Source organism: Camarhynchus parvulus, chromosome 10 (assembly GCF_901933205.1).
Source record: "Camarhynchus parvulus chromosome 10, STF_HiC, whole genome shotgun sequence".
NCBI lineage: Eukaryota > Metazoa > Chordata > Aves > Passeriformes > Thraupidae > Camarhynchus > Camarhynchus parvulus.
The window spans coordinates 236,037-254,290 of NC_044580.1; the positions used below are offsets into that span (position 1 = coordinate 236,037).

General features: G+C 38.4%; 1 protein-coding gene across 3 annotated transcripts; it reads right to left on the reverse strand.

Annotated features, from left to right (window-relative positions):
* Positions 1–1,352: 1,352 nt before the first annotated feature.
* On the reverse strand, positions 1,353–17,909 carry BNIP2 (BCL2 interacting protein 2). Of its 3 annotated transcripts, XM_030955237.1 has the most exons (13): positions 17,800–17,863; positions 16,137–16,269; positions 13,447–13,584; positions 12,817–12,947; positions 12,047–12,114; positions 11,103–11,276; positions 9,120–9,296; positions 8,373–8,475; positions 8,124–8,255; positions 7,419–7,505; positions 7,188–7,286; positions 5,762–5,797; positions 1,353–3,847 (listed from the first exon to the last, which is right to left on the reverse strand). In XM_030955237.1, exons 4-13 carry the CDS (start codon positions 12,864–12,866, stop codon positions 3,799–3,801), a joined length of 975 nt encoding a protein of 324 aa, XP_030811097.1. In that variant the 5' UTR covers positions 12,867–12,947; positions 13,447–13,584; positions 16,137–16,269; positions 17,800–17,863; the 3' UTR covers positions 1,353–3,798. The 3 variants fall into 3 exon arrangements, with proteins under 3 accessions (XP_030811097.1, XP_030811096.1, XP_030811098.1); XM_030955236.1 differs by lacking the exon at positions 16,137–16,269 and having other exon boundaries at positions 17,800–17,909; XM_030955238.1 differs by lacking the exons at positions 5,762–5,797; positions 16,137–16,269 and having other exon boundaries at positions 17,800–17,909.
* Positions 17,910–18,254: the final 345 nt, after the last annotated feature.

Consider the following 18,254-nt stretch of genomic DNA (forward strand, 5'->3'; position numbering starts at 1 on the left):
TGAAGCTAGGAAAGCTGCAAGATGTCTTTCAGAAGATAAATATTCCTTACATTTCAGAGTGTTACTCTGACTAAAAGAAGGTGTCCTTAAGAAGTATAATTAAAGCACTTGTTTCAAGTGTCTCTGACAAGCATTGAGTGAAACAAATTCTCTTGAGAATGACCTGCATTCACAAGGAGTGAGAATTTTGACTGCAAGATTTGTAAGGTTCTGTGGTTACAGTAAGCTTGCAAGCTGTTATCCCTCTCCTCTCCATTCCTCATATGAGTTTTTGAGGGAGACTGGAATGACTTGAGAATTCAAGTCATTTCCAAAGGCAACAGCTTTTGAGAAGACATGAATTTAAACCACCTTTCTAGATACTAAATGCTGTATAAATCTGTAGGATACACTGACCAAATTTGACACAAAGAAATACGCTTTTAACCAAGAAACTTTCTACCTTGTAACAGTTTTAGTTAATAAAGTGCCTATTCACAATGTACTTCAATATTTTTCAGTCAATACAGACATTTCAGCAGACAGCATCAGTGAAGCTGACATGACCAGGCAACAACACCTTCTCCTGGCCCATGACACACCTGCAGGTCCTTCATAAGAGATTCCATTACTACCACGTGCAATCTAACCTCGAAGTATGACACAATTAACTGCTGAAGTTTTAAGCTCTCATTAGAGCATTCAGGGTATGATGCAACAAAGCTGCTGAAACAGACACAGGCTCTAATATCCTAGTGGACTGCACTTTGGAGTGTAGCTGCTGTCTCTCTCAGTACAATGTTCCTCACAGCAACTGGGGCTGTTCTTCATTTGTTTACTGAAGGTAAAGAAAAAAAATATACCCAAGTGTGTTGTTATGAACAAGGTTACATATTATTCTAGCTAGTTCTACCCTTTTTGGAATAAAAGTTCTTCAGTCTGCTTCAGCTCTAAATCCTTCCCCATTACCCTCCAACAGAACATGGCTCTGCCGTATTACACAGATCAAGAACATTCAAGCAAATCCAGTCTACTCACATCACTTTTAAATGACACTTTCTCCAGAATCTCTTTGCCACTTCTGAATTTACCCCGTTGCAGAAATCATCAGGAAATGTCACATTGAGAGGCCACTGGCCCCAACATCTCTATTTCAGCTGTGCACAGCTATAATGAGATAGGTAATGACTTATTACTACATATATAAATATATATAAACTAATGAGACCTCCAAATCAGAGGTAAATCAGTGACTCATGAAATTTTTTCTTGACTGGGGTCACCAAATTCTAGCAAAATTACTCTTACTTTTAGAAGGAAGTGCCATTGAAAGGTGAATTCCCTCCAAAACTGTATCTTATCACAAAGTGATGCAAGTTTTGAAATAATTTTTATTTAAGCATGACATTCCAACTTTTCAGGTTTTTAATTATTAAAATATATCACATTATATTATAAATTTCAAAAAAGTTAAGTTTGACAAAACATTATCCATAGCTTTGGGACCACTTTGCTTTTTGTAAACATCCACCTCACCACTAAATGATGAGCTGCAAGGAGGCAGAGGGGAATAGTATTTTAATACACTTCTTTCTCAAGCTGCATATCTTTAGAGACAGAACAACTGCTGTGCTGTATACTCATTCACAACAACTTATACTAGATAAAAAACCATTTATAAGCACATATACATTTCCAACAGAAACCATATTACTGCAGCATGAAACTGTAGAATCCTTGACCACCAGGAAACACAATAACAATCCCATCATTTGGCAAATGTGGCATACACAGAGGAGTGGCTAGTCTGTACTGCACTATACACACAGGAAGCCACAGGACACAGAACTACAATCCCTCCATTAAGAATATAATTTTACTGAGACTAATGCTTTTATCAATTAGGAAAAAATGGAAATGAAATAATCAGAATGCTTCCTGTTTAGCTTAGGATACGTGCAAACCCAGTAAAAATCAGATTTGCATAGTCGTACAGACCACACTGCAAAAGTATCAGAAGTAAACAAGGCTGCAAGAGCTCCAGGTACTGACTTGAACTTTACAATAATCTGTGTCAACATTAAAACTGAAGCAGGAGATAAGACAGCCCCAAAGAAAGTGCATTTGTGTTCTGCTTTCAGAGCAAGATCCAAACCTGATGGCGTAGATGCACGGTAACTTGGCATTGATTTTATCTCTATTGTGTGAATACATCCTGCCTATCAATCTCCTTGAAACTCTGATACAGAAACTACTGCAACAAAAGGACTTTGATCTTGAGATGAAAGTATCTGAACTGCAGACTTAAGTAAACCTCCAGAGACACCAGCAGTTTTCCCTCACCAGACATCCATATGCTCTCAGAGTCTATGCAGGTATCACTGGAGACAGTGGATTAATTGTTACTTTGTAAGTCTTGATCAGGGAATGTCTCACAACTGCTATTTATCAGTGTCATGTAATAATCTGGTTGAACATAACTTTTTTTTTATAAGATAACCGAGTAACATCAAATATAGTTAAAAAGTGATATTTTTTAGCATTAAGACAAAATTGTGAGCACAATAAACACCAAAAGCAAAGATTTAATATACTTGCCACAACATTATATTGCTCAACTCCTGAATGAATTTATTTGCATACACCTGCCCTTACATGGAAAACGCAATGTTTATCAAAAGATGTTACAAACTTTTACAATGTATCAATCAATGCATTACTGTTGTCCCAGTAAGCCTAGACACACTAGTTATGTGTCCAAGAAGACCTCTTGCAGACACAGATTTACCACCACTGTGGGGAGCGAAAACACCCCAACCTTTAAAACACTTTTTAAAAGATAAATTAGTGCTGGTATCATGTGCTTAACAACTTTAGAAATGCATGTTTCATCTACAAGACTGACATAGGTAGCATAAAACTTCTCATATTTCTGCCCAAGAAATGGTATTGTGGCTAGAATACCTGTGTAGCTCCCAGGTTCTACTGAGCATGACCAGAATTCCCATCAGTAACAATTAAGATTCATCGACAAAGAACTGCAATGAACTCATTTGCTACCGCTAGCTGAGACAGTCTTGACATACTGAAGCAGAATCTAAATTCACAACTTCAACTGAAAAAGGTCTGGTATCTTACCAGTCAGTTCAGCTTTTGTGGCTTAGGCTTAAACCTCCTGGCCAACAAACTGCCACCCACAGAACTGCAGTTCTGCATCCTGAATGATGCACTGAAAGACACCAAAGTTGAAGCTCACTTTGGTGAGGTAAAGGAGTGAGCTTGTGTAAGGGAAATGAACAAAAATAAGGATTTCTGTATTTGTGAAAGCCAAGTTAATAATGATTGTTAATACCCAAACAAGTTTTCATGGCAACAAAGAAATGCACTTGACCATTTACAGCAAAACAGATTTATACAATAACAACAAGTAACTTATGGCTTGTCTACCTGCAAATGAATTCCTTCAGCAGGTACACACAATATACTGTTCAGTCATAAAAATATATATATTATCTCTTTCCTTTAACATTTAGGTATATAAATATTTTACTGAAGAACATGCATCATTTAGATAAACAGTTGCAAGAACATCCTCTGAAAACATAGGGTTCTTTGCCATTAAGCAGTATGAAATGATTACATAAAACAGCAATTAAAGTCAAGACAAACCAATACAGCAGTAAGCAGTTCATGGTGTGCTAATCCAAAGCACCTCTTGCAACAGATTATATAATACATACACACAGAGAATGCACTGTAATGGAACACAAACAGCATCCTTCCATCTGTGTATGCTTCAGTCTTGTTTGGACTCCAAACTTACTGTTCACTTTTCTGCTCTTGTTTTCCATTCAGCTCTTGGTCAACTCTGCTTAGCAAAGAAAGTAGTAAGATTAAAATATGTTAACATAGTTTGACAGCTCATATTATTAAGAAAAAAATATTAACCTTAACAGGAAAACACAAAGATTTTATATGGGAAAAGTTTCAGTAAATAAATATTAAATTAAGGTTTTTATTTAATGCAGTCATGATGTTTGGGTTCTTTTCAATATCTGTTTTCCTACCACCCCCTAAAAATTAATTAAAATTGTTAGGAAACCATTTAAGTAACTACAGCACTTGAGAGGAAGCATTTGAAAAGTGCAAGTCAAGTCTGACTACAAAAGAAAAAAGCATGGCCTGTGCTCATAATAACAAATGCAAGCAGAAATACAGTACAGGTCACATGACAATACTGGCAAGCACTACAACTCTGATGAATTCATAAGCACTGAATTAATTACCTTCTTGGCTTAATTACTCTAACATTAAAGGTAACAGCACTAGTTGAATTAACACAAGTGAAGAGGCTCCTTAACTGCAATAATTTTTCTGTTATGTTCCAAGACTCTTGCAATTACCCTGGAAAAATTCACCATCATGCTGATAAAAGTGGGTTTGATTTTGTACCTTATTTTTTACTATCTGCCTTGGGACCAGCAAACAAAATGCTGCTTTTCAGAAACCAGGGGATGATTGGATTGGAACCCTGGCACATATTGTACTTTTCTTCTTTACAGTAAGAACAAGCTACAGTCTTGATAACATCTTCTGGCAAATAAGTTGTGCATGGAGGTAAATTAATTTTAAAACCAGCAGCAGTTCTAAAGTGAGAGACTACCTCTAACAATCTAACATACCTGTCCAGTCTCTCAAACTATAACCAGTCAGTTTTTCAAAATGATAGAAACAGTAACAGCTCCTCTGGGCCACAAACCCATAAAAAGGAGCTGCTTTCTACCTGATTGAAGGCTCAGTATCCAATTCTGCCTGTGATCTCTGTATCTAATTTTCACTGAAGAACATATTACTTTTTACAAAAGTGATGGTAGTATAGGTGAAGTTATCAACAGAGACACAACAAAGTGCTTGTTCTACTGTAGATTTTTTACATTATCACTTAATTGGAGTAATTCCTGAAGAACGTTCAACACATGGCTAGATTTACGTGTGAGCTTCCAGAAATAATTTAAATTCCTTTTACTTCAATCTCAGTGTTCCTCTACCCAATTTAGACAATAAGCCTTCCTTAATAGCTAGGCACACAAAGGAAAAGTAATTTAAAAAACTCCAAAGTTAGTAGCAAAATCTTTCAGTCAATTTGTTAGTGAGTGAAAAAATAACATATCCATTCAAATAAATCATCAGCTGTGGAATAGCTCGAATAGTTAGCACGAGACCCGAAATTAACAAAGTATTTATTAGGAAGGAACACATGCACTGCAAATACAAACAGCACTAAAATACTAATTTAGATTGCATCTATGCAAGTTAATAACTAAAAAGGTAGCAAATACCAAAAATACAAGATTCAGTATTAGAACTTCTTACAGAGTTGCATCTCTGCTAATGCATAGCTACAGCTTAGGACTAAGTACAGCTCATCTCCAGAGATCAATTCCTGTTAGAAACAACGACATTTGCTTTAATGGGTTCATACACCAGCACTACTTTTGCCTCTTTAAGTTGAGAACCCATGTATCCCCTTAAAAGTGAGCATCTCGCATAAAAGTGTAATAGTAACTATTTACAAATAGCTGTCTGAACACCCAGGGTGAGTTCTACAGATTCCATACTGCCTGCAAGTACAGTATAGTTGCTATCATGCAGAAACATCTGGGCACTAGTGCATGTTTATATTTACAAATGCTTATTCCTTTATGCAAGCCAATCAACTGGGAGTTAGTTGCAGTGCAAATTGTCTTATATAGATGCAGCCCTAATCAAAAGATGAATATACCTTTTCTGTTTCTTTCTAAACTTTTCTTCTTCATACCTTGGTGAGGAAAAGTTTTATTTCAGTAAACATAACATATAAAGGCCAAAATCAACAGAAGCTGCAAACCAGTTTTAGTGTCAATAGTCTGCAGAAACTTAATTTTGAAACTGACATAATTATGAAAAAACACAGTGTACCTCCAACATTTATTAGCATTAAACAAAAACCATTAAGATTTACTTACAACATAACAAATGAATTCAATACCACCTCTTGTACAGTGTTAGCATTCATCAATAAAATGTAAAGCCTGTATCCATGACAGTTTGAAGCCAGATATAATCCTCCACAGAAACCCGAGAATTAACTCTTTAAGTTAACCATGTCTAGACTTTGCAGAACAGTTAAAGGTTCATCAATACAGAGAGAAATCTTTTAAAACTCAGAAAGACGGTCTGAATGTTTGTAAGACACCCATAAAACCCCAGTCAAAAAATTCTGAAGACAGCACAAGGCTGCCACAGCTTTGTCACATGTTTCACTCCCACCCCATGAAAACTGTTTTTCTGTCTTACAGAGAGTTAAATTGTGGAGCTGACAGCAGCTGGATATCTACTGAAATAAGCAGTCATCTGCAGGGGGCACGAGGCTTTGTCCAGCATGGCTGTGCCCTCAGTGCCACCTTCCCCCAGTTTGTATCACCTATTACACTGCAGACAATACAGGGTTTGTGTGTCACACCCTCTAACGGGCTGTCATCAGGATTGTTAGTGTTTTCATCTGGTTTTCTTAAGACCCAAGTTTATGGTTTCTACTCTATTACTGCATTCACAAATGCTTTTGACAAAAGGATCATCATCTTGTTTGACAGCAGAATTGTGCTGATGTTAAAATGGCTATTTTCGTCTGGATGGGAAGGAAAAAAACTTGCACTGATGCTGTCTTCCTTTCTTTACCAAAGTAGTTCAGAACTGTAGTGAGTAGGGATTCAGCATTTTCCCATCACTGCTTTTCTTTCAAATGAAAACCCAATCCAAGTGATATTTCAGCACTTAACTTGTTCCACACATTATAATTAAAACACTTTAGAAGACTTATAACTTCAGTATCAACATGCCCACAATTTCTCACTCACAAGCCAGTTTAATATACCCACCAACGTGCAGAACAACTGGAATGAGACCTTCTCTAGAAGGCTTAATTTACAGACAACTCAGTAACTGCACAAAGCTCACTGTGAAAATTACTATACATGAACATTTTGGCTGTCCATGCTACTCCATTCCAAACTGCCTTGAGCAATGAGGTCTAGCATGGACACTCCTCCTAAACAGAGCAATAATCTCAGTTAAGTCATTATGTGCCAAGTGTTACATTCAAACCAAACACTGATTACAACATCCTAAACCAAGATCAGTGTAGAAGATGTTGGAATAATAAAACGTACTGTTTTATGCATTCTGGGATGCCAACGTATTCCATGGGGATGAGTTCAGCTAGTTCTGCCAGGGTAAAGACATACCTAATTTTTTGGCTGAATTTTGAGCTGTGGAAGAACAAATGCAGGGTACAGTTACAACTCTAAACATTTTTCATTAAGGTCAATATTAAAACAGTCTTTTAAGTTCAAAGCAAACAGTTGTCAGAATTATTTATGAAAAAGCTCCCAGAGCATTACCTAATAAAAGGTTTTGTGATGGCCAGGAGAGTTCTGATGAACCAGGAAGGATGAACTATGATCAACGATTTCAGATTTTTCCTTAACCTGAAGGATTTAAAAAATGGATAATCACTGGAACAAAAAGGCAGCATGACCAGGGGTTTTGGAATATGTAAGTATGTTTTTAGAAGCACAGCTGTCACATAAACACAGTATTCTGACATCCCATTATTAGAAGTCAATCTCCATCAGAGGAAAAAAATACTATACAACTATAAAATAAAAACTAAAGATTCAGTATCAATTTGACAAGGAAGTAACATTCCAAGGAGAAGCTCCTCTGAATATCTTTGCAGACCTAATGATAAAGTGGTTCACAAAGGACCTCTCTTATTAATCATATGTAATACATTAAGTTGTAAGGATATTTTACAGGATAACAATATTCAGTATTCTAAGAGTACTATTTTCACTAAAAAAAAACCACCCTGAGAACAACAGCCACAAAAAGCATACACAAAACCCCCAACCAACAAAAAAAAAATCCACCACACAACACTACCAGGCATGTTTGTAGCATCATCCCACATTGCCTAGCTTAGGAAAAGGTTTTCAATACACCAATTTCCTTCATCAAATCTTAACCAGAAGAATCAGTTTTTCCTAAATATGTCTATCTCTGAGTATGTGAATATTGTAAGAAAATATTGCAGAGCTTCTTACCTTCTATCAATTTGCTGGTAACATTTCCTAAGCCAGCCTAAACTTGGCATTTTTCTCCGTGTTGTTGCACCATTCAGGTAAACTATCATATAGTTTTCTGCTACTAACAGCTCTAAAGTGCCAATTACATACCTGGAGAGACAAGCAAAGAAAATTTCAATATCCACAATCTTCATCTGAAAGTAATTTCTAGTAATGCTCAAATATATTAAAAATAACAAAAACCCAGAAAGGCAGAGGATGACTTACTTAAATAGATTGTCCATTAGGTATCTGTAGTTAGGCTGGCTGCTCTCAGGCATGAAGCAAACAGCAAACACAACAATGGCATTTAACCCATCACCATAATAACCTAAAAAGAAATAAGCAGCAATAGTGACAAAGGTGACAGTACACTGACTACATTTACACAATGTTAAGCATAAGCTTTTTCATTATTTACCTTAAAGAGATGTACACACATCCATATGGACACATTCAGACAGTTACAGAAAACATCAAGGTCTCTTTTTCAAGTTTGTCTACTTCTAAAGCAACAGCTGAAGCTGATGTTAATAAAACACTGTATCTATAATCAACATTTCAGTGTACAACCTCAGTACATTTAATAATATCTTATGTTCTTAAAGTTTAAGCAACTTTTCTTCCAACCTAAACTCCACAGACTGTTGGGAAGAGCCATGAATTTATTTCTGCTTTACTAGATGGATAGCTAATGTTTTCAATAGTCTAGAAACCAAAAACTTAGGTAGCAGTGACACTGTAGGATAGAGTAAATATATCTTATTACATAGGTGCATTTTAGTACATGTGACCATGAGTACGTTTTGGAACTTTAGTTTAATAGAGAAAAAATTATTTTACTAACCATGTCTTAACACTGCAACAAATTAATTACCAGAAGTCTTCATGCCCAAAGCTCTTCCTGTGCCCCACCAACTCAGCTTAAAGAAGTAGTTGCTCAACAGTTCCCCAGAGCACATCACCAATCCTTACCACCATGACTGATAACTTTTTTGTACGGTTCAATTGCCTTCATGTCCACCCTGTGGTCCTGCTCTCCGATCCGAAACATTCGCCAGCGGCGACCATCATCCTTCTCCTCTGCCACAGTGTACTCCGCTAGAGAGCCTTTCCTAATGACATCAGTAGTTTTTGGTTTTGGAAGATCATCTGCCAAAATGAGAACATGTTGAAGACCCAATATGAATACCATGCATAGTAACAATCAGCTACAACACAAGTTAACCACTTTGCTATCTAATCTATTTTGGTATTCTTCAGCCAGTCAGACACACCAGCTGATGTCATGGATATTTTAATTAACACACTCATGTTTGCAGTTATCTGTTGACTGCAATTTTCTCTATTACAAGTATGTGAAAAATTTCCATTCATGGAGAAGCCTAATTAATTGTAGGCTTTCAGAACACAGACCCCAATGAATTTCACCAAAATAAACAAAGTGGTTAACTCCAATGAGAATTACAGAGGTTGATCACAGATTTACATGAAGCATGATTCAAAACATTGAGGTACCTTGCAAGCAGACATGCAGACAAATCTACTGGAAATTAAATCTAATTCACATGTGCAATCAAAATAGATGAAATTTTTGCTGACAGGAATCTGTAAGACAATTTGCTCCAATGAAATTATGATTCTTGACTTTGTTGCATGGACCTTACCCAAAGCGAGAAAAATCTACTGCAAGTTAGTTGTCTGTTCCCGAAACAAAGCTGTTAATTGAAACTATCCTTCCAGGAAAATGAAGGCAGCAGCATTAAAGGAAGAAAAGACAGAAACCCTTTTCAGCCACTTTTACAAACAAGACACAAACATCCGGAACATTTCCTTTGCATCACTGCAAAAGCAACCATAAACACCAATTCTTCATTAAAACAGTGAAAACCCTTTTACAAATTTAAACACAGTCTCTGTTAAGAAAACTTCTACTACTATATGCCTTTAGCTATTTAAAAACCAAAACCACCTCCTTTTTCTAAAGAGTGTTTATTTCTCCACAGGTAGTGTTTCAAACATAACAGTGAACAGAGAACTTCAGGAATTTAAATTATTTTATTTTCAGGATGAGAAAATAATAATTGAGTTTACATGTTTACTTATTAGAGACATTCCTAAACCGTGAAGTTTACAGATGTTAGAGACTCCAATTTGCCCAACACAACTGTTCTTGGCTTCCATAAAGAGGGCCTTAAGACATCATTAAACTCAAAGTTTAAAATTTGTGCTTTAACTCCTACACATAACACTTCTCCGAAAAAAAACTGTTAGAATCTCCAGGTTTCACCTGTAAGATATAACACCTATTAATGTCTTAAAACTGAGATCATTACTAGTGTGGCTATAGCTACTTTAAATTCCTATGACGTAATTTCAGAATTTCTTGACATAAAAGAGGCTCTTTTACTGCCTCTAGTCAATCTGGAAATATGCATACTCTAAGGCTACTGAGCTTTTGTCATTGTCACCACAGGAAGATTTGAGATCAGGTGTTGCTTAGTATTTTTAAAAATACTATTCAGTCCTCCTTAAATTGAAATTCATCAATTTCTGAGTAGTTAATCTATATCCCTTTGTGTGGCTCTTTCCATTTAAAACTCATTTCTAACACATGTAAAATACCTTGGGTACTTTTTTCTGTTGGGTGGTTCTTAAAAACTTACTGCAGTAGAAGATTTTCCATAACTTCAGGTCTTACAGATGTATATGTAGATGATCTTCACCAAAGTTTACCTGCAGTTACAGCTAGTAACTGCTTGCCTGTTTATTGATCAGATGAGGTCTGATTTGCTCTTTAAAAAGTCACTGCATCTATTTCTAATTCCTAATATAATCACTACCTTTGTATTTCTCCTCTTGTACTATTGAGTCATAGCTATTTCTTACTAGAGAAACAGTCAACCTGCACACAAGAAAATATTTTAGAGCATCAGACAAAAGAACCAAAATACTCACCTTCCCATTCAAATTCATTGCTATTTTCTGAAGGAGTATCTAAATCATCCAAATCAATCTCTCCACTTTCATCCAAGTCATCAGAAAAAACAGATTCCTCACTGGGATCCAAATTTAAGCTAATATCTGGAGCCATTAGTTTCTTCCTCAATTTAGTTCCATTACCCTCTGTATCTAAACAAAGCAAATTAATTTTTTTTAATTATTTTATTATTTTTATTGCTAAAGGAAATTTAAATAAGCATACTACCAAGACAGAAGAGCACAGTTCTTTCTCATAATGCATTATAAATTAATGCCCATAATTTAAACAAGCTTATCTTTGGAGTAAGACTTTAATAGCGGATGGAAAGAACAGCAGGTAAAAGTTCTGAAATTATCCATTGCACACACACAGTCTGAGCAGGGTGGCAGACACTACTACCCCTGCCTGCTGCATCCAGGTGTCCCAGGAGCTGCTCCAGATCTTATCTTCCTAAATAAATCTCACAAATAATAGAACAGATTCATGTCCCTAGCACTTGTTTTTGTTAGGCTTCAGTGACATCATAACTATCTTTGATAAAACAGAAAATCATATACCAGCTGAAAAAAAAACCAGACAGACAACAGTGAGGACATAAAATTAAAGAATCTGTGAATACACAGAATGCTTGGAGGTGCAAGGCAAATATTGGCATGATTTAGACAGGAGTTGAAAGCAAGGAATAAAATCAGATTACCAATCCAGCACTGGAAATGCTGCAAGTAAAGCAGAGAGACAAATTTTACATGTAAAAACCTCCAAAACTCCAATCAATGAAACAAAAACAAAAAACCAAAAAAACAAAACCCAAAACCCCCAAAACAAAACAACCAATAAAATCCCCCCACACGAAGGAGCTTTAAAGCAGCCATTTAAGTAGGAAGCAGTCAGCTGGACTGGAGTGGAATGTTGTTCTTACCAGCTTCATTTTCTGTTCCAGCTGCAGCCAATGCATCAGACTCAACAGGATCATCCTCTGGCAGGGGCCTGGGACACAAAAAAATTATTGTTACAAACCTGCTTTGACTTTTTTTTAATGCCATATATTAAGACTTACACATTACTACAAAAACCCACTGTAAAGTTAGTACTGAATTAACTTTACTTATAGCCTAAATTCAAGATTTCAGTAAACAAACACCAAGGCAACAGAAAATTCCTTTATAGCATTCAAATGACTGTCTCATCCTGTGAGAAATACCAAAACACTGACTACTACCAGTGTGTCATCCTTAAGAAAACTGGTCATATTCTTGCTTGACAAAATTTGATGTGAAATAAATTACAGAAGTAGTTTAATCATGTCATCATAGAAAGCATCTAAAGCTAATTTTTTTGTAGGCCCAAGCATCAGTAGCAGCATTAACTTTTAAAGCCTTTCCTCAGTATTTTGCTTAATGAAATATTTGGGTCATGAGGCACTGGGAGTAATATGCAAACAATGTAGTTGCAAAATATTTTCACAGGAAATAAACAAAGCCAAGCTTACAAATCTTCATTTAAAAACACTGGAAACATCAACAGTGGTAATCCTGAAGAAATATGCCACAAAACCTTTTCAAAACTGCTCTAATAATGGAAATCACTGCAAGATTATTACTGAGTATTAGTTCACCAGGAAGACCAAGAGGTAGCTTATTGCTGATGTTATGTGTTTGATCCAAATTACTTTAAAAAAGAATTCAAAACCTTGGAAAATCTTCATCTTGCCACTCTTCCTTAAACTCAACCCCTTCCATTCTCCAGCTAACTTCAACTGCTAACAGAGACTCCTGATCAGGCAGAACCTCTGGTCTTCAGCACAACGGGCTAAAGAGGAGCTGCAAGAACATAACAGAAGGTGTCAGCTCAATACTGTGGTAATTCCCATACTTCCAACACATCCTTTAACTTATCATCAAGTTGAGGTATTATGCAGAATAAAAAATAAACACCACAGGGAAAAGTTTTTTATTTGTTTCCATTTTCCTTTTTTTCCCCCCCCCATACAAAACTGCTTGTGGGAATGGTTTATCATACAATAATTTAGGTTGGAAGGGATTTAATGCAGTCAAGGAGGATCAACCCCGCAGTTAAAATTAAGGCCTTGAGCAAACTGTTCTATCATTTATGATTACACCAGTTCACTCAGATTACACAAAATGTAAGAAACTGGATGTATCTCTAGATTTTATAGGAGATAATTAATAAGTGTGTATTTTGAGAAAAAGTCCAGATGGGTCAGATCTCAACTACAAGCATTTAAAAAGAAAAAAAAAAAGCGAACAACCCAAACACTTTAAAGATAACTACTTAAGACAGTGTTTTTGGAGAACTCACCCTATGATGTGCAAGTAAAGCTGTCGTTTTTCAGGCTCACCCATCACCAGCAACGAGGAATCCCCAATAACAGAACATGGTAGACCATTCTGCTGACATAGAAGTCCAAACCAGTTGAAGCTCTTGGCTGTGTTGGCGCTAAAGATTGGCAGAAACAGGTAAAATTATCAATGAAGGTATAAAGAAAACCAACATCCATCAAAATAAGAAACTGTGGTATTTTGCAAAGAACCAATCAACACAGAACAGCAGTAAGTACAAAGTTTGAATGCAACCAATACTGCTTATTAACCCAGAGATTGTGATGGTGTTCAAAGGGTCTTAAGATGAGGGAACAGACGAGGATCTGACTCCATGTTTCAGAAGGCCTGATTTATTATTTTATTATATATATTATATTAAAGCTATACTAAAAGAATAGAAGAAAGGATTTCATCAGACGGCTAGCTAAGAATAGAAAAGGAATGAATAACAAAAGCTCATGTCTCAGACAGAGTCCAAGCCAGCTGACTGTGATTGGCCATTAATTAGAAACAACCACATGAGACCAATCACAGATCCACCTGTTGCATTCCATAGCAGCAGATAATCATTGTTTACATTTTGTTCCTGAGGCCTCTCGGCTTCTCAGGAGAAAAAAATCCTAAGGAAAGGATTTTTCATAAAATGTGTCTGTGACAAGAGATTTTTTTTTTACATGGGTGAAAACCAAATTACTTACTGCTCTGTAGGACCAGCTTTCCTTTCATGACAAATCCAATTTTTTCTTCTCCTGACCTGATTTTAAAATGTCCTGCAATGCTTAAAGCTACGCTATGCAAGTTGATTATTAAAGAAAAATTAAGTGATCTTTTTGTAAAACTGCAGTGCTACAAATTAAACACTAATGATCTCAAGTTAAGCCTGTTTTACTGACATTTCCCTGCTTCCCTCACCCAGAAAATTTAAATAAAATTTCTAGAAGGTAGTAACCTAGTTCCTCTTCAGGGCCAGACTCCCCCTGTTTGAGACATTCAGCACCTGCACCTCTCAGCTGTTGTTCTTCAGCAGTGTGGAGAAGTTGCCCCAGCCAGTGCCCTCCCAGCTCTCTCCCTGTTTGTCCTGACGAAAGCACTGCTTGGAAACAAGTCCTGCCTCTCACCAAGCTGGTGATGTTCTCAGCATACAAGGTGTGGATACTCCTGGCCACCAACCTGCTGGCTGCAACAGTGGGTTTAAAATATTTGCTCAGAGGGAAGGTCACATTGGATCAGCAGTAACAGTGAATGTGTGCAGAGCTCTCTATGCATTTGTTTCAGGACACTGAGATAAAGCCCAAGGAGTTTCCTCAGGGGCCCTCAGCAGTCAGGAGAAGGCAGTGGTTACCAGCAGCATGGAATGAACCAGCTGGTGCAAATATGCAGTTGACTATAAACCTGAAAGAAAACCTTAACTCATTACTTCAGTCTTAAAGGACAAAAAATTGGCTGTCAAAACACCCAAATATCACCCTCCCCAAGCCTGTCACTGTGCTGGTGGCTGTAAGATGCTCCCCTTGACCTGCACTGCGTTCCCTATCCAGTCTCAGACACTTGAAAGCAGGGGTTGGCTCCAAGACTTGAACAGTTTTCTTCCCACACTTTTGAAGAATATCAAAGACCAAGTAACACCTGTTAATTCCAAATGGACAGCCTTTCAGTGCAGAAGCATTTCTACCTGCACTTACTTCATCACACTGGGATAAGCCTGTTGTACTAAGAAGAGAGTTTAAAAGCTACTGGTGCTTTTATGGAACACTTCTCACACCACTTGCAGAATTCTCATCAGCAACTTCTCATTAAGGTAGACTGTAAAACAATCATTTGCTAAGTACCACACAGGACACCTGAAAGCAATTTACAAGGCAAGCTTGGAGTTCAACTTCAGATAAGACTGAATTTAGGTTTTCAGCATCCTACTTAACACCCAGACTAAGTAGCTGGTTTGGATGTCTTGACTTTAAGTCTCACCAATAAAAGCACTATCATTTGTCAACTAGAAGAATGAGAAATTAAGAAGGAAGGGTAACCTTTTCAAGAAAGTTAGAAAAGTGATGACTTCAGAGTTATTTCACATCAACAAATATAAATGCTTACTAGCAGGCAAAAAAAAAAAATCTGCTTATGCAAACTAAAGCTGAGTTTAGAATACTCCTTCTACTCCTGCTGTGGCACTGCTGACATGTTTTTAAAATGCCGAAGCCTTTTTAATTCAGCTGTAAATCTAAAATCTAAAAACGCAACTTGGAAAATTTAAATTTTAATAATGCAAGTATTTATCAGTCATGTAGAAGAAAAGCAAATAATTTCTACCTGATCCTAGCACACTTCATGGCCAGCTCAAAAAGGTCTGGTTTCTAAGAACAGCAAGCCTGATCTTATCCTCCAATGCCCATTACTTTCTATTTTGCATAAAGAAATGGAAGATGGAGAGTTATCTAAAGGTCAGAAACTTCAACACATCAAAGAATATCTGAATGTAGGGTTGCCAGAAGGTTCTGCTCTCTTACTGGAGCCACTGGACTTTACCACTCTTCAATGCCTTTTATATTTTTAAGTATCTCAACAGGCAAGTTATGGTATTACAAAAAAGGAACACGTCACTCAAACCCCCTGCTCTTTCACCACAGCTAATGAACAAATTTCCATTCCAGAACAGCAGGTCGAACCTACTTCAGTTTGCATCTGAAGAATGTCACTGCTTGCACCAGAGCTCAAACATCAGTGTTTTCATCCTTTTTTCTTAGAAAAATAGGTAGTTTTCAGAGATCTCTCATTAATACCAAGCTGCCTTAGCTGGTAGGTTCTGGAATATCAAGTACAACAATGTTAAGAAGCCTGTTAAAAATTGCCATTTATAAAAATTTACAGTAGAGCTAAACAGAGACTTGGGTCTGTCCCAAATACCTAAAAAACAGGGTGGCAGCAGAGGTGGGACAGAAGGACAGCAGAAAGCATGAGATAATTTTATTTTGCAAGCATTTAAAGGCTGCTTGCAAAAATTGTTATTTAGGTTTTCACCTCTGAGTTCTCAAGCAGATACACAAATAACTACAAGCCAGACATTTCCAAGGTCACATCTGTCTATCCAATACTAATACCTTTAATTCAGTACTTGATCAGCACCCTCACATCTAAAATAGAATAAATACAAAGTTTAACTTTGCAGGACAATTTCAATGTCATGCATTTTTACATTTTTTCAATGTACCTGATAGGCAAAGAACAGAAAACTGTTCCATCTCAAAATGTCAAGATCAACTTCAAAACAAGGTCAGCCTACATTCTCCCCCCCACATTTCACCTTTACTGTGTCAACATTAACATTAACTGAGCATCAAGTTAATTCCAGGTTTCAGGCACTATTAATTCCAGGTTTAAGGCATTAAAGAAATGCTTTTAAGAGTAATTTTCACATTTGATTTTAAAGCAAGCCTCAAGCAAGGAACAGACACATCTTCTGGTACACAAACCCACAGGATGCAGCCCACTGCAATTTCTAAATTCCAATGGTCTTTAGAACGTGGCAAGATTGGCCATAAATCCAAGACAAGTTTCCCAAACCTGAAGATGGCCCTCCAGACTTTACCACTTGAAAGTTTGCAAAATGGGACCATGCAAGAACTACAGTTAATAACAGATCAATTGTCTCCTTTCCTCTCTCTCTCAGGATCAAAGCACAGAAAAGTCAGACAGCTATAAGAGAAAATTTCTGAAAACTCTTGCTTTTCTCCTGAGGATACTACTTTTAACTCCACATCCAGAGCAACAGAAGGGTCTGTATTTCTGCACCACTCAAACTTATTTAAAGGTAAACACTAACTTCTAAGAACTTATACCCTGCCCAGATATTCCTTTGTAGGACTTAAACACGCATACAAGTCAACCAGAAATAATCAACCACTATTTAGCGTATTGCATTAGTAGCAGGAAATCAGGAGGAACTAAGACAAAAGGCACTAGAAAGCAACTCTGACTTCCGCGACACGGCTCCGCACTGCGCGTTCGCTACGCCTGCAGCGGAACAGCCGCGCTACGCGAAATCCTGCGGGGCACAGCAGGGGATTTTCCCCTCGCAGATTTACGCGTTCACAGCCCTTCCCTGTGCGGCGGCAGCGGCGCGGGGGAGCGGCGGGCGCGGCCGAGGAGCTGCCCGGCCGCGGAGTCTCTGCTCAGCGCCGCCGTCGCTGCTCCGGCCAGGCCACAGCGCTAAATCCGCAGCCCCCTGCGCACCTGCGGTCGGGCCCCGGCCCCATCTCGCCCCGCGCCCGCCCCGCGCAGCCCGGCCCCGGCTCGCGGCTCCCGACCCGGCGCTCCCGCCCCTCCGCGGCCGTACCTGGCGGGAGCGGCAGCGGGGCCGGGCCGCGCTCGGGGCAGCGCCCGCGCTCACCCGGAACCGCATCCGCCACCCGAGTCACGTGACAGCCCGGGCCGCGCGCGGCTCGGACACTCGCGCGCATGCGTGAGCAGCACGGGCGGCGCTCGCGCCGCCGTGAGGGCAGGACCAGGAGGAGCTCCGGGAGCCGTGACCGGGCGCCGTAGGACTTACCTGGGGTGCTCGGCAGCGTTGTCCAAACGCTCCTGGAGCTCTGTTAGCCTTGCTGCTGTGAGCACTGCGTTGGGGAGCCTGTTCAATGCACTCTCCGAGTGAAAAGCCTTTTCCCGATACCCAGCGCTGCCCCAGGCGTTCCCTCAAGCCCTGTCCCCGGCCGCAGAGTGGAGATCAGTGCGTGCCCCTGCGCTGCCCCTCGGGAGCCAGCTACAGCCCGCAGTGAGCTCGTCCGTCGGTCT

Bases quoted from the DNA above. Each gene is read 5' to 3' on its own strand.
- BNIP2 (XM_030955236.1), bottom strand. From the start codon at position 12,866: ATGGAAGGGGTTGAGTTTAAGGAAGAGTGGCAAGATGAAGATTTTCCA. The intron at 8,256-8,372 runs GTAAGTCATCCT...TTGTCTCTCCAG, and splicing joins CTAATGGACAATCTATTTAA to GTATGTAATTGGCACTTTAG. The intron at 3,848-5,761 runs GTATATTCATCT...TTTGCTAAGCAG, and splicing joins TTTAGAAAGAAACAGAAAAG to AGTTGACCAAGAGCTGAATG.